Source organism: Fulmarus glacialis, unplaced genomic scaffold (assembly GCF_000690835.1).
Source record: "Fulmarus glacialis isolate BGI_N327 unplaced genomic scaffold, ASM69083v1 scaffold16951, whole genome shotgun sequence".
NCBI classification, from domain to species: domain Eukaryota; kingdom Metazoa; phylum Chordata; class Aves; order Procellariiformes; family Procellariidae; genus Fulmarus; species Fulmarus glacialis.
Window position 1 is genome coordinate 47,314 of NW_009192300.1, and position 21,847 is coordinate 69,160.

The 21,847-nt window shown below is 43.4% G+C and overlaps 1 protein-coding gene across 1 annotated transcript in view; it reads left to right on the forward strand.

Annotated features, from left to right (window-relative positions):
- Positions 1-20,539, forward strand: part of TOP1 (topoisomerase (DNA) I) — a 38,451-nt gene extending 17,912 nt beyond the window's left edge. The window contains exons 7-19 of the mRNA XM_009587029.1: positions 4,020-4,135; positions 7,421-7,542; positions 8,224-8,346; positions 9,800-9,987; positions 10,625-10,769; positions 11,845-11,988; positions 13,157-13,342; positions 14,942-15,010; positions 15,637-15,751; positions 16,443-16,570; positions 17,712-17,806; positions 18,585-18,734; positions 19,130-20,539. Of these exons, the coding sequence (XP_009585324.1) occupies positions 4,020-4,135; positions 7,421-7,542; positions 8,224-8,346; positions 9,800-9,987; positions 10,625-10,769; positions 11,845-11,988; positions 13,157-13,342; positions 14,942-15,010; positions 15,637-15,751; positions 16,443-16,570; positions 17,712-17,806; positions 18,585-18,734; positions 19,130-19,232 (1,684 nt within the window). The 3' untranslated portion in view covers positions 19,233-20,539. The remainder of the gene's footprint in view (positions 1-4,019; positions 4,136-7,420; positions 7,543-8,223; positions 8,347-9,799; positions 9,988-10,624; positions 10,770-11,844; positions 11,989-13,156; positions 13,343-14,941; positions 15,011-15,636; positions 15,752-16,442; positions 16,571-17,711; positions 17,807-18,584; positions 18,735-19,129) is intronic.
- The last annotated feature ends 1,308 nt before the right edge of the window (positions 20,540-21,847 follow it).

Sequence of the window (21,847 nt, forward strand, 5' to 3'; positions counted from 1 at the left end):
ATTCTAGTAGATCTTATCTGTGTTATATAGAGGGTACAACATGAGTGGCTGTCCACCTTTTTATTCTAGCTGGATGTCAACTGTGTACCCCTCAAAACTGCTCTTGCCTCTGGCACAAAAATGAAAGTTGGTCAAGCGACCAGTTAAGCTTGGACTGTTTGGAAAATTAATTGTGAAAATAAGTTTTGAATGGAAAGCACTTTTGTCTTGCCCAGGATCTTAAAGTAACATCGCTGAGGAACTGAAGTTGTACTTTCACTCAGTCTTAAATTTTTTTAGAACCTTTTTTTAAGAAATCTGAACTTTGTGGTTCATTTGGAAGACAGGCCTGTGCTGCCTCAGTAGTGCTCTGTGTAAGAAACCTGCTGGATTTTTTTTTAACTATCCATAGTGATTTAAGCTATTGTTATTGCTAGATTTGAGGAGCTATTACTTATGTGTTTGAAGTTTGGGTCTTAGTATTTCCCTCAGTTTAATGCATATGTAGTTTTCAAAAACATGTGTGTGTTCTGCGCTCCTGTAATCTCCTGTAATGTATTTTTATGACCTTTTGGGAATGATGTTTCCATGAGCATTTTCTTTTCTCAGATCATTTGGCTATTTTTAATAGATCTGTAGTGTTGGGGAATGCTTTTGCAATCTTCTTCAATCCTTTCAGGTTCAGTCTTTTACCCCTTTATTGTCACTCTAACTGATTCACCTTTAAAAAGAAAAATTCTTCTGTAGTGTTTATAGTCTTTGCATATTTCTCTTTGATTGTCACAGCTTTGTCAAAACATCAGCACTTGCATATTTTTTTCATACTTGTATACTCTCTTAGAAATTTGGTTTTCAGGCCCCTGGTTTTTTTTTTCTGAGCAATCCACTTTTTTCTTGATCCCTTTGACAGCATATTTTTAATGTGCTTTGACATTAACAAACTACAGGGACATGAAGCAATAGGAAGGTCTCTTTAAGCCTTAATGATCTGTTGTCTTTTAGCTTTGTCTCAGCTGCCCTTGCTGGTTCTGCCTAACTTAATATTCTGTTATCACAGCTCCCTTTTATTGTAGTCTGTATCCTTCAACAGCAAACCTTTACTGGAAAGCTGTACTGTTCTCCCCGACCTACCCTGGCAGCACAGTCCCAGGTAGCAGTGTTAAGCTCTGCGATTTGTGCTTGCTGCTGAGGAAAACTGCCTTTGAAAGCATATTTTGCAAAACTTGGCAGTAGGTAACTGCATCCTTCTGCTGATGTTCTGTCGTCCATCTGCAGCTTTGTATAGTGTGTCTTTGCTGGACAGGGTTTCATCTGCACTTGTGTCTCTTAAGGGCATTTTATGTTCCATCTGAGTCGATTTTCTGAACGTCTGAGATCTTTTTTTGGCTGCTTCCTCAAGCACTTGCTGCCTTGAGCATTTTCATCCTCACTTATGTGAATACTTGATACTAGACATTCCCAAGGCATCAGCCTCGTTCATCACCATGTGGAGCTCCTCTAGAGGTCATTTTCACACCCTGTCAGCGTGTGAAGAATATGTGATCCAGAAGTATACTTTGAGCACTTCTCCCACCTTGCGTTACAGCAAGTTCATTTCCTTGAAATAACATATCCCTGAGGTATATTTTGTTTTTTTCCTAAGAATCTTCTCTATTTTCATGCCACTTGAAAAACCCTCCCCAACTCTACATTCCTGAGCCACCCTGGCATTCTTAGGCAGGTTTGATATGAGATTTAATCAAGGAACCTATATGACTGATTAGCACAGTTTCTGCTGAAATCAGTAAGGCAGCTTTCCTAATAGGCAGCATTCTCCTTACTCCCACAAAATCATTTGTAGAACGTTGCTTTAGGACCAGGAGCTACCTTGGGCAGTGTAGTGCTGTAGTGCTTTTTTTGTTTAAAACCAAATGAGGATGAAAAATTGGCTAACCTCAGGAGGCTCACTTTTACCTTTTGTCTTAACGCTTATGTACGAGGTTTAGGAAGGTGGAGGTGGGATTGGGAATGGTTTGTGATCTTTTTGTGGCAAACTTTCTGGTAGCTTTGGGCTTCAAAACCACCCCATGGATCCCATCTTTTCCTTGTAGCCCTCCCAAAAGGCTATGTTCTTCAGCTATCTATTTAAAGTACTACCTTTCTAGTACTCTGTTTGCATGCGTCATTTGTAAAAGAACAAGAATGGGTAGAGGAACAGAATTTCTCAACAAGTAAATACCAGAGTGATATATCTTAAAAAGCCATGTCTGAAAAGCAAGAATGACAAACCTGTCCTGTAAAGTAGTACCTACTGTGAATGATCCCTTCATTTTTTTTTTTACCGAAATAAAAATACTCATTGTCAGAGAGGATAGCCTTTTCCTGGCTGGGAGGAGAGGTGAATGGTTTAGATTTGTTTTGTTGGAAGGAGCTTCTGGGTGGAAGAATCTAGGCCTATGTTTGACAAAATATTTAGATTTCTAGCTTCTAATTAATTTAAAAAACAATCATTAAGAATGTAAATATTTGGGATCTAGACTTCAAATGTCAGTGTTAGTTTCTTATATCAACATAGTTTACTCAAGCCTTCTTCCCAGCCGAGGACTGAAATCTGACATGCAGGTTTTGTACTGATAGGGATTGTGCACTTTGCTGTTAAAGATGTCACTGTGCTTCTCCTGAGAAAAAATCAGGTCTAGTGCTGTGGTCAAAGATGGTGCCTTTCTAACTATAGCAAAGCACTGTGTCCAATACAATTGTTATTGTTTCTAAATTACTGATGTACAGGCACCAGTGAAGCATTTGAGTGTCTTCTAGCAGAAGCTCTTTTCTCTATACAGTGCTTGTCTTCTGTACAGTGACCCTGTTACCTCACTAGGGATGAAGTGATCTGTATTTGTGCATTACAATTCCTGAGATGCGTGCAGTACCTGCATGTCTTTTCTCAGCTGCTTTTGCACCCAGAATGGGACTACTCCATAGGGTTGACACTAGAGGGAAGCTTAAACATTTTTTTTATTGTCATGGCTGCTCAACAAAGTTGTCTGGGCAATTCAAAGACCGAGTGCTGTGACAGGTTAATGGTCTTCCAGTTGATTAATCACTAAGGTAAAATAGGCCTTCTCAGCAGGGAATCCTATGCCAGCAGCATGTAGCAGTAATGTTCTGGTAATCATGAAAGAGGTGTTGCAGGAAGGGGAGGAGTGTGTAATCAGTGGCTTGGGTACAGGGTACTGGGAACTGGGGGGGAGGTTACTGGCCTGGCAGGACCCCTTTTCTCTGTAGATGAATTGCTGACCCGGTGAGTTTGTTCAGTTGGAATGTGGGATTGGTGGCGCCTGCCTTGCTGTGTTGTGATACCTAATGCATCATTTGCAAAACATTTTTATAGAGGTGCTTTAAGGCAAGTTTGCAATTTTCCTGTGCTACCCTGTTTTTCTTCAAGTATGCTTTTTTTGCCCAAGGAATTGGAATGGATTTAAAATGACAGAGCAGGTTTCAGTCTTTCTTGTCCAAGCAGGTTTGTTCTCATTTAGGTCATAAATGAACATCTGTTTCTTTATCTCTGCCCTTAATGGCATACTTGTCCACATCTGAAAGCAGCTGCATAATATACTACAATTGTTTGGCTTTGCTGAGCAGGCATCCTGGAGCTGCTGTTAGATCACAGCTGACTCTAATTTGGCATGATCCTAGCTGCTTTACAAGACTGAATTCTTCATTTTCTTAAGTTCTAAGCTCTTTCAGCTGTGTGATTTTGTGAAAAGAGCAGCAAGTGGGATGTGAGGACTATGGTGTCATCAGATAACCTGTGAGCCAAGGTGTTCTGTTCATGGACATGGCTGTGCTTTTCTGGGGAAAAAAAGAAAAAGGAAAAAAAAAGAAAAAGGGAAAAAAAAAGGAAATAAATGCTGACAGTGCATTGAATATTTGTACTTGGTCTATGCCTGGCAAAGCAATGATTGCTTGCAGATTTTCTTTAGCATACTCTTATACCCACATAGTAATAAAATGAAGATTAGGAGCTTAAAATTGTATTGGTTCATATCTCTCTCTTGAAGGTGGGAAGAAGAGCGCTACCCTGAAGGCATTAAATGGAAGTTCCTAGAGCACAAAGGTCCTGTATTTGCTCCACCATATGAACCTCTGCCTGAAAATGTCAAGTTTTATTATGATGGTGAGTTAATCTGTGTTTCCACTTGCCTGGGAAGAGAAATAAACATTCTCAGGGTATTGTGGCGTTCTTCCGGGGACTGAAGAGATGAGAAGGTGGTTTTGTTTTAGTGGTTAGCTTAGAAGAAGTTCCTCAATGGCTGAGCGAAGGAATGATCTGTAGAAGTAAAGGAACAGGCTGCTGAATTCTGCTAACCTAATTGGCACGGAGATGAACTTGTTCACTCTGTTGTGGTGGTAAATCTCTCAGGTTACTTAACAGTGTGAGAGTGTCTTAGGCCTGAGAATAGCCGTGTATAACCAGTAGAGTACATAATTGTAACTACTTTATCACTGGTCACCTTTAGGCTTGCTCTGTTACCTTATGAATTGCAACCTCCATCATCTGTGATGAAATTCATGATCATTTGGTGGCATGAATGGAATAAAAGACAATTGTACTTTGATACAGATTATTAGGATCTTGTAGGAATGCATGGGATGACCCTGGCCTCAAGGACACACCTATGGTGTAAGTCGTGGTCCCACTCACTAACCATTGTGTGTGGTAGAACTAATTGGTGTGGGATTCTAGTATGCTGGGCTGACTGGTTGGTAGAGGCTCATGTGGAAGGGATTATATGATGTGATGCCTGCTGGAGACCAGACTTGATGACCCGTGTGTTTCCTTTTAGTCCTGTGATCATGTTAAATGAAGGGTCAAATTAAGCCAGGATTGAATTAAGTAGCAGGCATTTGAATAATGAAAACGTAATTTTTGGTGAAGGGGACATCTGCGCATGGAACTCTTCCAGGAGCAACGTGCTGTTTTCATGTGATGTGACACTGTTTTTAAATACTGAGAAATAGGTGGCATTCATTTTCAGCAACAATGTAGTGAAATAAACATACTGCATCCTATTAAAGGCTGTCTCCAAGTAGCACAGTGATCAGGGATGTCTACAGACTTCTTTCTTTGGGTTTGATAAGAACTTTATACAAAGTTGGAAATTTGTTTCCTCTGTTGAAGAATGTATGATGTCTCTCCTGCTGTCTAGAGAAGGGGAGAGGCAAATTGCACTGTAGCTATCCCTTTGGTGCAGGCAGCAATAAGCTTGTCTTCGATCTAGCCATCTATTTCACGAAACCTCTAGGAAGTGCAGGGATTTTTGCAACCTCTGCTTCTGTCATGGCAGAAATTCATCAATAGGCTCAACAGTTATGAGGTGGGCAGGGAGGTCTGGCAAATAAAGCAATCACGTAAGTCTTCCTTGAGAAACTAGGCAAAAAATCAAATGTCTGGTTTACACAGCAGCTGCTGAGAGCCACTGTCTGTACTCACAAGGCATTGTCTAATTTCAAGATTATCCTAGGATGATTTGTAAAGTCCAATAATCATGTTATGGCTGGCCAGCCAGCTGCCAGGCTGCAGGCTCTCGCTGGAGGAATCTGTCCCTTGCCTAGTGATTCCATTGCGGTGAGACTGCCTGTTTTCGTCTAATATAATGGCTGCTGGACCTACTGTTAGTGCTTACAATACCAGACTCAGTGACGGAGCTTGAAACGCCAAAACCATCTTTTAGAGCTTGACTATAATTTGAGTGAACTGGGGGTTAAGCTACTGCTTGTACCCTAAAGGTGGCTTGAACTTGCGTGTTTTTCTGTAGGTGGGGCAAGGTAGGAGAGTAGATGGTGTCAGTTGTGTTTCAGGCTCTTCTGCTCGTTATGTCCCCTGGTTGCTCTCTGTTTCACAGTTTTTAAGTCAGGTAACTAATGTTCACGGCTCTGGAATAAATCTTTTTTTTCTTTTCCAGCCCTGTCACTGAAAGCCTTTTCAAACCTTTGTAAAAAAGAGGAAATTGAGTCCAATGAAATATATTCTAAAGTGATCAGATAAAGGTGACTGAGCCTTCAGCAATTGGGGAAAAATATCAGTCATTTTAGCCCCATAACATGTTACTAACTTGATAGCCTTGTTCAAGCTAGACTTGCAGCCTGGAGAAACAGTTTCCCTTGCTGTCTCTCCCTTCCCCCATTTCCTGTTACAAGCAAACAAATGCTGTATTTTAGGTTGCAGCTTAAAAAATTGGCAGAGTTGCTGTTGGTTTAATTTAATTGTGGAATATTCTCAGATCATTGGGAGGACCTTTTGCTAAGTCAAGGGTTTATAGATCTTAAAACTTTATAGCTGACTCCCATGCTTTAATTTTGGAGATGATGCAACTTTTAAAAACATGTAGTAAATCAAAAGTGTGGTATTTTTTTCCAAGAGCATAGAATCAACAGTAGTATTTCTTGTACTGACTTTTGTGCAGTAAAATGGTTGTTGAAAAATCCACAGGTGTTGACTGTCTGCCAGCCCATTGGAACTTTAAATATTTCTTGCAACTAGCTGGAGACGTGAGCTGCATGCAAAATCCTTCACAGAGATCACTGGCACCTCACGTGTTGTCAGGAATGCAATCTGGATCAAAAAGATGCTCGATAGGAATGTTAGATGTCAAATTCACAGCTTCAGTGTTGCAGCAGACTCTTTTCCCTTGTGTTTTAAAGTCTTCCCTTGTAGCAATTTCAGTTTGTACTGCAGTCTTGCAGATAAGCTGAAATGTGACCTCTCCATTCACTGAAAGCTCAGTCTTTCTTAAAAATTACTAGCTTTTGAGTCTGATTTGGAGACACAAGAGTACCTTCCCACAGCAAAGGGAACGATTAGCAGAATCCCGACACGTTTCCCTGCAGTGAAGGGGGGTTAAATATTTGGCATTGCTTTCCAGCCTATTTGTGGTGTATACATAGGAAGGGCTCTTGCTGGCTAGAAATAGCTAAAGGCTAGAAGGGGTGTTCCAAAGTGGAGTCCCTCTGTGGGTAGAAGAGGAATACAGAGACAGTATTTCCCATATGTCTGAGTGCCGGAATATGAAATTTAATAAAATCCCTTGCCTCTTTCACTTCAAACAGCAGTACCTCTCCAGGAGTGTACACATCACTGGGGTGTCTCAGCATTGGGTTTCCTGCAGGAGGCCTTTTCCCCTTCCTGCCCTGTGTCTCTCAGACCTGTCTCATCAGATTGCTGTTGCTTTTTTTAATGTTTAGATTCCAGAGGAAACTTTTTTCAAAATGTTTATGAAGAAAGTCAAGCAATTGTGCTCCTCTGTTTCCTTTGTCCATCCAATTTGCTGTACTATGTAACATTTTTAAGAAAAACTTTCTTATGATATAAATTCAGTGTCCTTTAAGGTAATTATATGGTGTCCTTCTGGCTTCAATTCCTGTTTACCATTTTGTTTAAAAAGAAAACCTTTCTTTGTAGGTAAAGTCATGAAGCTGAGCACCAAAGCAGAAGAAGTTGCCACATTCTTTGCAAAAATGCTTGATCATGAATACACTACAAAGGAGATCTTCAGGAAAAACTTTTTCAAAGACTGGAGAAAGGTATGCATGTAGTCCTGGGCTGCAATGACTGCAGGCATGGCCAGTGTCTCCTCAGCACTGGGCAGTGAAAAGGGGCTACTGTTCCATGCACAGGAAAGTCAGCTTGAGGCATCTAAAAGCTGCCTCAGATTGTAGCTGTGAAATTTCCAGTTTATCGTGTAGTTTCACCAGGAAGGACGCTATCATAAATACCTTTTTAAACCAACAAAGTCAGACTTCTACCAAACAAATTTGCCTGTTATAGCATGATGGGGTATAGCTGATCTGACTGTTACATGCCTTGTTAAAGAGCCATCTTTATATTAGAAGGAAACCCCTTCCAAAGACCTAAAACTCAGAACTTTGCCTCGGTCAACTCATCAGCTGTAAGATCAAACCTTTAGATCAGTTGATGCAGTTTTCCAAAATGGGTTACTGGATTTTTCTTCCTATCCCTCAAGAGCATTGCCAGCGCTTGCAGAAGTCAGACCACTGGAAGGCCAGCACTCCGTATGCTCTGCTTGTCCTTTTCTTGTTGACCTTAGCTGGAGTGGGCATGTGCAAGAATTTGGGGATTCTTGGGGCTTTATTGTGAGAGCCTGTCTATTGTTCCTGTTTAAACTTCCTGGGGTAGGGTAAGCTCTACTGTGCATGAAAACTTACTATGTATGAAAACTGAAGGCGCTACTTTCTTTCTGCAAGGAAATGACCTCTGAAGAGAAGAGCACTATCACCAACCTCAGCAAGTGTGACTTCACCCACATGAGCCAGTATTTCAAAGCTCAGTCAGAAGCTAGGAAACAGATGTCCAAGGAGGAAAAACAGGTACCAGGGGGAATTCTAGGAGACTCCTTGATTCTTAGCTGGCTTGTAAACATCTTTGTGTAATCATTCCTCTGCCTGCCTTGTCATTTATAAGTCAGTGTTTACTAGCTTTCAAATTACTACTTTCATGTTAACTGTAGGAATCTTTACTGTGCAGGTCAGGTAGAGCAAAGCACTGTGTTTACAGCTGAATCTTCATCCTGACTTAAAATGATATTCATAGGGCTCCTGATCCTGCTTAAGTAAATAAAGGGAATCAGAGTTGCTACCTCCATGGGAGCCCTGGTCCCTGGCCAATAATGAGCAGTAGATACTCAGTTAAGGATAGCTTTTCATTTTAGAAGCTCCTTGGGTTTGGAGGGCAGTATTGGGGATGGTGGAAGGGATGCAGCAATGACATTAGTGAATAAAATGAGAGAACAAATCTTAAATATCAGGTAATGTAGCTTTCTGAATAAAAAATGAACTTTATTTTCCAGTAGCGTGGCTACAGTGGCTTGTGGGGAGAGAATTAAATAGTTTTTAGATGACTGAGACTTACTGCAATGGAAGTTGGAAACTTGCCCCAAGTTCTCAGTTGATCTTTTGCAATGCTACGGTAATTGTCCTTTGAGTGAGGGCCTGGTAGCTTGGAACTATGGCCTTTGGGGTCAGAGGGGCCCCACCAAAATAGAGAGCCCATGTCTTATTGCTGTTTCCATTTGATAAACATGTGGGTGAGCCCTTCTTACTTTCCATATGTGGTAGCTATTACAATGGAGCAGAAGTGGCTTTTTCTGCTAGTTTCTTAGCTGGCACACCAGTGCTGTCTATGGGTCAGATGTTTTATTTTGGGCTGCAGTGTTTTTATTTTTCCTTCCATATAATTAGAGTTCAAGCACAGAAGTATGCAGTGAAATCTCAGCACATTTTTAGTTAGGAGGCTGTTCTGCTTATGAGACCATTTGCTGACACAGGCTTGACATGCAGCAGACTAGAGACATTCCTCTGCCTGCTTTCTGATGCTGAGTTCAAACACAGAAGTCCGACTTTTTATACATAAACAACAAGATGTAAAGTCCTGTGAATGTCAAATGCTGAATATGGACTATAAAGCAGCAGTACTGTGCTGGGGCTTGCCCTTGTAGCTGTGGTATGTAGATAGAGGTAAATGCCTCTATTGTGGCAAAATTGTAGCTGTCTTCACCAGCCCTGATCTCTTTCCATAAGAAAGTTTTTGCACATTCTTTTCCTTTTTCCAGTTTTTTTGCGCTGCTTGCATTTTATGAATGCTTTTCTGGACAGTCTGCTGCTCTGTGTGTTGATACAGCACTTGGCATGATGAGGATATGGTTTTGAGTTGGGTCTTGAGCATTAGTGTGGTGCAAATGTAAAAATTTTTTAAGTCTTGGCATTTGAGAGATGTGTGTGGTGTTGGGTATACCATATCACCTTTGCTTTTGTTTTTTTCCAGAAAATCAAAGAGGAGAATGAGCGGCTATTGAAGGAATATGGTTACTGCGTGATGGACAACCACAAGGAGAGGATTGCCAACTTTAAGATTGAACCTCCAGGTCTCTTCCGAGGTCGTGGGAACCATCCCAAAATGGGCATGTTGAAGAGACGAATCATGCCAGAAGACATCATCATTAACTGCAGCAAGTGAGCACTGGATGCTTCACACCCTGGCTTTGCTTTCTAGATAGGATAGCTTTTTTTTTAAAAATCCTGTATATGTTGATATTCAAGCATGTAGAAATACACATGCTGCTTATCTTATTCTTACATGGGTAAGAAATTGAGTCGTACAAGCAAAGACTGAACAAGGCTATCATGGGTTTCATGTAGAACTTTGTCAACATATTTTCTTCCTCGTGCCTACAGCCTATCTGCTTAAACAGTCCTGCTAGTATTGTCAGAAATTAATTTTCTTCTAGGTAGGTTGCCCTACTTTGTCTTTCTTGATGTCAAAGGTGAAGGTTTGGTGGGCTTCTCTTCAGTCTTGTCCTGATAAGTGTCCACACTATTGCAGCGTCCACAAATCAAAGCTGGTCCTAGCAATGGGTGTGTTCCCACATGTAGTATAATTCTTCAGTAGATGCATATTGATAGCAGTTACATTTCTGATCTTTGACTGTTCACTTTGATTCACTTGATTTCCTGCTTGTGGTAATACGCAGTTATGTTGCCTCAGTTTCTTTCCCTGTGCTTTCTTTGTGTGATGGTATTCATTACTTTTTCTGTTTTGATGCTGTGGAATTTAAATAGTTTTTATTTGCTGTTTGGTAATTCTCTGCAGGGATTCCAAGATCCCTCCCCCTCCACCAGGACACAAATGGAAGGAGGTCCGGCATGATAACAAGGTTACCTGGCTAGTCTCATGGACTGAGAACATCCAAGGCTCTATCAAATACATCATGTTGAACCCTAGCTCAAGAATTAAGGTAAAGATCTGGTTAAAAAAAAAAATAATCTTACTGGTCACGTCTCCAAGAAGCAAACGTAGCTGTTGGCTAGGAGAGAGATAGGAAGTAAAGCTGTCTTGCTATTTTATCCTACACTGATTGAAAAACATAGGAAAGTTTCTGTTCTTCTGTTCCCGTTCTGTATTCCCCAGAATACAATTGCTGCACGGGAGAGCAGATGAAATCTGGAAAATGTCTATTGAAAAACATCACTGTGTGATTCCTGGTAGGAATCCTTTACTCTGTGTAAACCTAAAAGGAACCAATTTATCCAAGAACAGACTTGCTCTGGTGGATATTTTATCTACTTTTGGCCCTAACTTCCCCTGCCTGGTCATGTAGTGAAGTTCTAACCATGGGTTGCTAATTAGTCAATTGTAAAATTAAAAACGTGGCCAGGCTACTGGCTGAGAAGGCTGGTAAGGAGCTTATGACTGAAGGAAAACAAACCCTGCTGTGGGAGCAAATAACCAGTCGATGGATCGATTCCATAAAAGCAATGATAAACCTATTGAAAGATAAGTAGCCTTCAGTTTCGGGGGTAGGATTTAAGTTCTTCTCATTAAGTCCTTTTTTTTTTAAGAGTTTTTTTCCTGGATTGGAAACAAGGAGTTTGTCCTACAAGTACAGGGGAAAAATCTCTGTTCCTTGTGAATTCATGCCCTCTTTTTGCCATGGCTTGAATATATAATAGTGATGATGAACTGTTGATGTTTCTTTTACGTTTTATGGGTGTTTAATTACACAGCTGAAAGAACATAAGTGTCATTTGAATAAAGCAGAGGAAACAATTTATATGTTGAGAAGCATGGAAGACAGTATCTTTTGTGTCTTTACAGTTGCTTCCATGGAAGTGTTTAATATCATGGAAATCTGAATTACCTACAGCTGCGTGGCAGCATAGTTTGAAGCTGAGCTGTTCAGCAGCAAAATCTCAGTGCTTTTGTACAGTGAGACCATTTGCCACACACAGACTTGCAAAGCCTTGAGATGCAAATTGGAACTGTCCTTTGCCTCCTTTCTGATGTTGACTCTATTCCAACTTTCTCTGCAGGGTGAGAAGGACTGGCAGAAGTATGAGACAGCTCGGAGGTTGAAGAAGTGTGTAGATAAAATTCGAAATCAATATCGAGAAGACTGGAAATCCAAAGAGATGAAAGTACGGCAGAGGGCTGTGGCACTGTACTTCATTGATAAAGTAAGGCTCATTCCCCAGCACACTCCTCTTACCTTTCCTGTCCTGCTGGGAATACTCAGGAATGCTGTGTGTCTGTTCCTAAGGCAGAATTGAGCCTAGTTACTAAGGTATCCTGAGACTTCCTGGTGGGCAAGCTCTGGTCTCCTTTTCCTTCCCATTACCTGGAATCCAGAGCAATAGACTATTGTACTGAACATGGCTATTTCAGGCAGCATTGTTTTAGCTCAGGCAAAATTCACAGCCTAGTTCCAGAATCACCCAGTTGGATTACTGGGAAGTTCGTGCGGGCCTTTTGTCTCCAGCTTTTTTAGTTTTCCTGCTAGGAATTTCTGCTGGTTTGACACCTCTTTAGTTTGAGGTCACAGTTAGGAGGTTTCATAATTATGCTAATTTTTTCCCCACAGTGTAAAGAAAACTGCAGTTGTTTTGATGCACCTAAAGCTACTTAAAACCAGTTCCCAGAGAACTGTTGCCCTAGTAGTGTATGGTGCCTTGACCAACTAAATTGACAGGTTTTGTTCAAAATGGTTTGGTGTAAACCAGGGAACTTTGATTTGAGTAATTGTGGTTTCATATGGACACTGAAGGTTTTTCTTCAAAAATTAGAAATTGGTTTAGCCAGTACTGTTAAAACAAATTTTTTGCAGCCAAATGTAGCCTTTAGATTATTTATATAAGCCGAAGTGTCCTATATGCTATTTAAAGTGTATTTATTTAGCGTGCAGTAAAGAGATAGGATCATAGAAGATCGACAACTGAACTTTATGATTTTGTATCAGGTTGAGTTCACATGGAAGTCAGTTTGATTTTTAAAAAATACCAAATGTTTTGAAATGAATTTCCATTAGTGAGGACTGTCTTACAGTTTGAGTTACTTAATGAGCAAAAGTTGGTAAAACATCTTGCTTTAAACTTCTCTTAAAAAAAATGAGGTATTCTGGTAGACTGGTAGATTTGTGGCTTTAGTGTAGGGTTATTTCAAGAGAAATTAAGGTTGGTTTTTTTAGAATTTTGTAAGTGTCAATTTCATCCACTCAAATGCATTTTCTCCCTTTCTCTTCTCCTATGGACACTGCTGATTCTAGGCCAGTGTCTGAAATTTTCCAGCATCTATACATTACTGGGATGGTTTGAAATGCTTACTTCTCTTGTCTTGATACAAATGTAGCTTGCTCTGAGAGCTGGTAATGAAAAAGAAGAAGGAGAGACAGCTGACACTGTGGGCTGTTGCTCCCTGAGAGTAGAACATATCAAGCTGCATCCTGAACTGGATGGCCAGGAATACGTGGTTGAGTTCGACTTCCTCGGAAAAGATTCTATCCGATACTACAACAAAGTCCCTGTTGAGAAGAGGGTAAGGCATCTCCACAAACACATACACAGACTGAATTGCAGAAAAATGTGGTCAACACAGTTTTGACGGCAATAACAGGGTGCTTTGTCACTGGTCGGATGCCTAGCCAGAAAATAAGTCAGTTAATGTTCTTCTTTTTATTGGCAGTTCCATGGAAGATAAGGCTGCTGGTGGTGTGACGTAACCTAGCAGACGAGATATTTAAATATCTTACTGCTCTCCCCTGTGGTCTCAGTGTCAGGAGTTGGCATAACATAACTGTAACAGCTATGTTAGATGAGTTTCTTGGGTCTCGTTCTTGTCTGCAGAGTCGGTTTTGTCACCTTGTAGATGGTAGAGTTCTAGGCCCATATGACAAGTAAAAGCATAAAAGGTTCTGAAATACAGTGCTGGATGGCACTGTTAGAGCAGCAGTTCGACTTGGGCCTTCATGATACTAGCTCCTCTGTCATAGTGGTTTTGTTCATGTTGGAGCTGAGCCCTCACTGAGGTAGGTCTTGATCTTGGGTGCTCCAGAGCATACAGAGTAGGTGCACTGATACTTCTGGCCTATGAACCTGGGTATCTAGCAACCAAGACTTCTTTCCTAGGCAATGTTAATTCCTTTATTGCTTTGTCATCCACCAGTTTCAAATCTGCTGTGATCTTGACCTCATTCCAGAATAAATCCCCATCCAGCAGTGTGAACCTCGAGGGCACTATCCAAAAATACTTTTATTTTTGTGGGTGTAACAGCTTTGCAACTAGCCCACAGCTCTTCAGTCAGCACAGTATGTTAGATACCGCATGTATAATACTGTGGTAATTGTAATGACAATCGGCAGTAAATGTTGGCCTCTTGGGGAGCAAAACAACTGGAAAAACCAAACTATGGCTGCTATAGAAATGAGTATGTACTGGAATTCTTACTTCCTTGTTTAAAGAGGAAAACATTTTTCCTGTTTAAATTTGTTGGTGTTGGTATCTCTTGGTGTTCCTTCTTCAGCGCTTACAACAGGGAATTGATTATTGTGAAACTAGAAATCTTTCTATATTAGGTGTCTATAGAAGAAGAATGTGTGTTGTTGAGAAGCTGGGAACTGGGGATTTGGAGCTGGGATTTGTGGTCTCTGTATAATCAAAGATGCTTTGATTATTCTCCTTGTCGCAGTGAGACTTGTTTGGGATGGAACTGTATGAAATGTTTAATGCAGCAATGAGAAGGGTTGGGTTTTGGTAGCTGCACTCCATGGGAAATGGCTCAGGGGTCTCTTCGGCCAGAGAAATGAGGGAGAGTAAGGAAAAGGTGGTAGCTTTGGGGTCTCTGTCTCTGTTAGGTAGCTAAGCCAGAGCAGAATCAGCTCTTCTGCAATCTTGATCTAAAGGATGAGGATAAAGGGCATTGAATGCTCAGCATTCCTGTTGCTGGGGAGGAACCTTCAACACAAGCATTGTATTGAGAGATGGGTCTCTGCCTGCTGGGAAGTAACATCCAGCATCGTCACTGTTGCCTGAAAACAGTTTAAGTGGCTCCCTGGCAGTGTTGCTTCCTTATATATTACTGCTACCCTGTGCTGTCTGGTCTGTATGCCTGAAGTTACCGGTTTGCTTTTCCTGCAGGTGTTTAAGAATCTTCAGCTGTTCATGGAGAACAAGCAGCCTGAGGATGACCTCTTCGACCGCCTCAATGTAAGCACATAGTTAATGGTGAGGGATGGTGGTAGATGAACAGGTTCACTCTGCATCAGGCAATGTTCAGAAATGGTTCCAGTGGCAATTTTCTTCCAGAGCTGGCCTGAACGCCCTAAAAGCAGTGAGAGTCTGTCTCAGTCTGGTGTCTGTATTGTCCCCTGTGCCTGCAGGTTCCTGAAGCGATGGGCTTTGGTCTTGGTGAGCCTGTCTGGCTCTGACGTGGGGAGGTTTTTTCAGAGTTCAGAGAAGATGATTGTGTGAGGTGACAGGTTTTCAGATGCCATCCCCATCTGCACATTTGGCTCTATGGAAGCACTGTGGTGGTTCAGGCACCTTCCCTGGAGTGAGACAGGCACATTTTTACCTGTTGGGAACCAAACCCTCCACACTGAAGAAAACTTTTTTGGCCACTTGTGGTACTTGACACCAATCTAGTACTTGTTGGTTCTTTCTTCACTTTTCCTGTGGTTTCGGTAATGTTGTGGCCATTCTGTTGTGGTCAGGTCTGAGTACACTAGGCTTCAGCCATGAGCTGCGTGTCTTCATCAGCTGCATGTCCAGAGATTTCACAAATCCTGTGGTCAATTCTAGTGCTAACTGTCATCTCCTTTCTGCTTCCTTAGACCAGTATCTTAAATAAACACCTTCAAGACCTTATGGAGGGACTGACAGCCAAGGTATTCCGTACTTACAATGCCTCCATCACGCTACAGCAGCAGCTCAAGGAGCTCACTAATCGTAAGTCTTGTCCTTGAAACTGTGAGGGGAACAGATCTTGTCCTGGCTTCCTTAGCTTAGCTGCAAGTCTTGTATCTGTACACCACTTCCTCATTACAGTTCTCCCAGTGCAAATGTCAGACAGCTGAGGTCTGACAAAAGATCTGCTGCCAGACAATCTTTTGGGGTAGTTGAGCAGCCCAGCACTGGGGCAGGGCAGAGCTGACTTGTGAGCACACCGAGGTGTGCCTTGCTAGTTCATGTCATGCCTGTCCTTTACCAAATCTCTTATTTGCTTTCTGTTAATTGTAAAGTGCTATAGGTGGCAGGGAAGGCAAATGCATCTGTAACAGCCCCATGCTTCTTGGCTGCTCATTCACAGAGTGGGCAAGTTGGATCTGTAAAGCCCAATAGTGTCTTGATCGGTATGGTCTTGCTATCCTCTGCTCTGAGCATGGATGTGCTTCCCCTCTCTTGAGTGGCAAATGGTGTTTTTGTTGCTATTGAAAGAATAGTCCCAGAAAGAGTTAGGGCCCAGGATGGAAGTGGTCAGGCTCTTACAACTGTAATTGGAGGGCAGTGTTGAGACTGGCCCGTCAGAGGAAAAGGTCACTTCTGCAGTGACTGTGAGCTTGCAGAGTTGGTGGGACACTGGCTGGGGCTGCACAGCCCTGGAGAACCCACTTGTTCACCACTTTCTTGTACTTTGCAGCGGACGACAACATCCCAGCGAAGATCCTTTCCTATAACCGTGCCAACAGAGCGGTTGCCATTTTGTGTAACCACCAGAGGGCTCCGCCAAAAACCTTTGAGAAGTCCATGATGAACCTGCAGAGCAAGGTACCCCCACCCATGCCGAGCTTTTGGGTCAGGGCAGGACTCCAAGTGCTGCATCTCGGGAGTCACGTTTCCTTTTACGTGGGGTGAAATGGAAGCAGAGCCTGCTTTTCCCTGTCAGGAGTTGGTTAGTGCTGCCTCAGAGATGGGCCTGCTTGGAGGGGAGTAGTGAGCTGAAAGGGACACCTTTCAGTCTCAGTTGTCTTTTACTTGTGAAGACCAAGACCAGACCCTTTTTATCTGCCCTTCATCCCATAGCTATGTGTTCTGCTGCCGTTGAAACTTCAGAGCAGCAGTCTCTAGCTCTGATTTGTGTCCCCTAAAGAACCCAGAGTGGGCATCCACTCCTGTTGCGTGAATCCCAGGCCACTGTCAGTGCAGGCTGTGTACATGGTACATTATGCCCCTCTGACTTGACCTCTTCCTTTGCAGATTGTTTCTGGTGAAGGCCATGAGGTCCAAAGGGGTTAGGTCTGTTCCTGGTCTGGCTTTAGAATAACCTTCACAATAAGGACTTCTGGTTTGGCACTGCAGTGTCCCCTGCTTCTGTAACACCTAACATGGCTGCCTTCACCCTAGATCTTAGAGCTTGGGGGATGTTTAAGGGGAATGGTTGAACAGGGGCTGCAAAATGCTAAATCTCCCTGAATCCTAAACTTACTGGAGAAGAACTGCCTGAAGCCTTAACAGCTTTCAGCCTGTAGGATTTGGGGGCAAGAACTGATTCCTGCTGATGGAACAGGGATCATCCCTGTTACCATCATAGAGTTATGTTACCATCATAGAGTTGATGCTGGTGGGATACAGTGGAGGTGGACAAGCTGCCTGGAAGGGCTGTTGGCCAGTCCCAGGCCAAGCCAATTCCTTTGCTTGCTCAGTTGTAGCTGTGTGAGAAAGCTCCCAGCGTCACCTTGTCTTTGGAAATGAGTGGCACCCTATTTTCTGAGGGAAATATTTCACCACACTAGGCTTTGCAGCAAACTGAAAGGCCAGTGACCTAATTGTTCTGCAGAAGTGGGCCTGAGTGCTGGTAGATTCTGAATGTGGTCACAAGCTCGCTCCTTGGGTCATGTTGCCCAGGGGTGACTGCCACAGTTGTCAGCAGTTTGTTCACAGTGCTGCCATCTGGTTTTGCCTCTCCTAGATCGATGCCAAGAAGGAGCAGTTAGCTGATGCCAGGAGAGAACTGAAAAGCGCCAAAGCTGATGCCAAGGTCCGGAGGGATGAGAAGTCTAAAAAGTAAGGCTGGTGTTACCAGGCTGTGCAGTGCTCCTAGTACTCTCGGCTCCAGATGGGTCCTTCACCCTGTGTTCTATTTCCCCAGCCTGTGATCTGGGAAGACTTCCTCAGGCTTTTTTGCCCCCTTTTTATTCTGTGCATGAAGAAATGGCCTTCGAGCTAAGGACTATAGGGTGGTCTGACACTGCAGTTCCTGATGTGGTCACTAGCATTAGTCTCTTCTCTGTCTGAGCTGAGTGTCAACCAGTGCTCAACCACCCTGCTGCCCGGGACCAAGCAGAGCGATGGATCCAGTGCAGCATTGCCATCTTAATGGGGAGCTAGGAGTTACACAATTGCACATGCACTTTTCTGGGTTCTGCTCTGTTGGAAGCCCACAGTGCAGACGATGTACTCTGACTCTATGCGGGCTCTGCAGAATAGCCACAGGGGTGCTGAGTTAAGGGAGCTCTGAAAGCAGAATCACAGCATGACTATTACAGAGGGATGGATGGGCTGGTTTTAAATTGGGTGTAGCATCAGTACAATTCAGGCTGTTGCTTCCATCCCTTTAAAGCAAAACTGCTGCTTAAGATTTCTGCTCTGCCTCTTTGAAAATGTCAGTTCTTAATTGCATGTGCTGAGTGTTTTGTGTCACCATCTGTGCTGACACAGCTGCCCTTTGTGGCTGGTGGCATTGCTTACCTTGAACAAGAGTTCCTTTGGGTTCCCACAGTGCTGCCATCTCAAGCCCAGCAGGGCATTAGGCATTAAATGCTTTCATCCTTTCCCACCCCAGGACAGTGGAGAGCAAGAAGAAAGCAGTGCAGAGGATTGAGGAGCAACTGATGAAGCTGGAGGTTCAGGCTACAGATAGGGAGGAGAACAAGCAGATCGCTTTGGGCACCTCCAAACTCAACTATCTGGATCCCAGGATCTCTGTTGCTTGGTAAGCATCTGCCTGGGGTCTGCTGGAAGGAACCACCCCTTCATCTGTGTCTTGTCATGCAGTTTGCAGACAAGGGCTGTGGCTGAGAGCAGTGCTCCTGTACTGCCAGAGACCTCTGTCTCTGTGGCCCTCCCTTATATCTTCAAATGGTTTCAGGAAGTTATAAAAGAGTCTCTTGAGACGAGCGTAACATGCCAGCCAAACCCAGCACTGGTGATGGGTCGGAGAACGTGCAGGGTCTAACACAAGGAGGCTGGTTGCGCTCAGCTGGGTGGTGTGTCTTGCAAAGGAGCAGAGCTAGGAAGGTGCTGGGGCAGAGCGGGGCAGTTCTGCTGCACAGCGAGGGGCTGAGTGCCGGTGCTGTGTTGACTCTAACAGCGTCTCTTCTTCTGCAGGTGTAAGAAGTGGGGAATTCCTATAGAGAAGATTTATAACAAAACCCAACGAGAGAAATTTGCCTGGGCTATCGACATGGCAGAGGAAGACTATGAGTTTTAACCTGTTTTTAATGAGCTGAATTTTATGGGAAAAAAAGGGGGAGTAGCCTGGTTTTTAGGGAGATTGATAAACTGTGAGCCTTACTTGTCCTTGGATGCTGGGGAAGGGGGAGGAAAGGGGCAAGTGAGCATCAGATAAAACAGCCAACATCCTGCAGAAAGCATAACCTGGAAATATCCTAAAGGAGCTGAGCCAGTTGTCCTATGGACAACTTATTTAAAAATGTTTCAGAGATCCAAATTCTAGCTGTCTGGTTTGTGTGGTTTTTCTCTTGAGGCAGGGCAAGTGGATGGGGGATTTGTCAACCTTCCGCCAGGCAAATTCACCATCACACTGAGAGCGTGGGAATCTTTAGCTACTGTATACAAAATCCAATTATATTGGTGCGTTTTTACAGTTAGGGTTTTGCAATAACTTCTATATTTTAATAGAAAATGGACTCCTTAACCCCTGCCCTTCCCCTCCCCCTCCTGCCCCATTTCAGAATTTAACAAATAAACAAAATTTAAGAAACCCAACGCACCTGTTATAGCTGTCACTATAGTCATGGAAATACCCAAATCTTTTTTAATTTGTCACTTGAAACAGTCGTGGCATTGGAACATGAATTACAAATATCCACCACATTTGTTCAGAGCAAAGCGTGATGGGAAATCGGCCTCCTGACTTGAGTGTTCCTTTTTTAAATGTGAATTTTTATTTCTTTTAATTATTTTAAAATATTTAAACAGCTTTTTTTTCTTCTTGATCTTAAAGATCGTGTAGATTTTGGGAGCGGGTGGGGGGAGGGGGCCGTGTGAGGGGGAGATGCGTGTGGAATTTGAGGACAAGTGAAATTGGCAACAAATGACATTCCCATCACCCTTTGTTCTGAACATGCTCTGTACACTTCAAGAATATCTACATTTTAGGTTTGTCAGACTGTTTTACCTTCCCCCCCCCCTTTTTTTCTAAGCCCCACTCCCCTCTTTTACTTGAAAGATTTTATTGTGTAAAAAGAAGTTTCACAGGTCAATAAATTTCGAGGGAAATGAGCATCGGTCCAAAAAGGAAAATAATCAAGATTTTAGGGCTTTTATTTTTTCTTTTGTAATTGTGTAAAAAAATTTTAAAAAATTAAAAAGCAGAATTTTAATGTGAAACCTTTTTTTGCTATAATCATTAGTTTTAGAGGCATTGTTAGCGTAGTGTGTGTGCGAAGACCATTTCCTGCAGCCTTTCCTCAACAAGTATCTTCTATTTTTATCATGAATTCCCTTTTAATCAACTGTAGGTTATTTAAAATAAATTCCTACAACTTAACTGAGTGTTGGTGTCTGTGTGTTCTTTCACCTCAGGCTCTGGGCCATGAGGTCCCCTAGGTTGGGGTGGAGATGGTGGGCCTGGCACCATATTGTTTCTGCAGCCCCCGTACAGCAGCACTGCCTCCATAGTGAGATGCTTGAGCCTTTGTCATTTGACAGGGCTGCACAGAGGATGTTGAGGCCATGGCAAGGGCCAGGTGGGTTGGGATTGACCCAGAAGTTGTGTCTTCATCAGGGGTGAGTTGAGCGCATGTGGGTTCATAATGATGCCAGGGATGTGAAATGAAGCACCTGGCCATGGCTGGCTTTTGGAAGGGGTAATGCTTCCACAGCTGCTAGTGTTGCCCTAAGCTTTTGAGTAACTCATCGCTGCTTGCTTGTGTTGAGTCACGGTGGCTCTGTGGTAGGTTGGTATGGTCATGTAGCCAGACCCTCAGTGGGTGGAGGAGTTGGTCCTACAGCATCACAGCGTGGGGTGTTTTGGAGCCCTGGTTAGGGGCACAGAGAGCTGACCAGCCTGTCCCGCCAGCCTGCGATCCTGCTGCTTCCTCATGAGCTCACATCAATGCTGGCGCTTGAGACGCTCCATCAGCTCGCCTGGTTCCCAGATCCCCCATCTGTGCTCCCCGTATGGCAGTGTGCTTGTCGGCGTTGATTTGTGCACCCCCAGGGGAAGCCGCCTTGAGTAATGTGCTTAAATATCAGCAGTCCGACCCTCCAAGCTCTTTGGGTGCTGAGCTGCCCAGTTCCTGTTCCCAGCCCCAGCATGAATTGCCTGAAGGATTCTATTCCCTTCTAATAAGAAGCTGCTTGGTCCCTGTTGGAGTCCTGTCCATGTGCAGCCTGCACAGCAAGCCTGGGAGCCTGCCCTCACCCGAGGAGTGGCTGCAGATGCCGGGTGAAGATCCTTTCTGAGACTCATTGGCTGCGTTTGTGAGTTAGTGGGAACATGGGGAATGTGGCTTTGCATTTGTATTTCCAAGCATCCTTGGAAGTGGAGGCCATTCCTTTAGTGAAATGGGAAGTGACCTGAGGCAGCAGGAGCGAGGAGCACAGCCAGGCTGCCCTCTGGCAGGGAGAAGGGGTGGGATGGTGCTTGTTTGGGCCCGGGTGGCCCCTGTGGCAAGGCGGTGTTCAGCTCATCTTCCTTTGAAGAGGCTGCCGTTGTGGAGAGCCAGGACACGCTGCAGCTGGGTGCAGCAGGAAGCACAAGGAAGGGCATCGTGAGTGCGTGGGTTTTTCTTTACTCTGTGTAGCTGATGGGAATGTTCTCTGCGTTGATCTGCATGAGGTTCAACAAGGCCAAGTGCC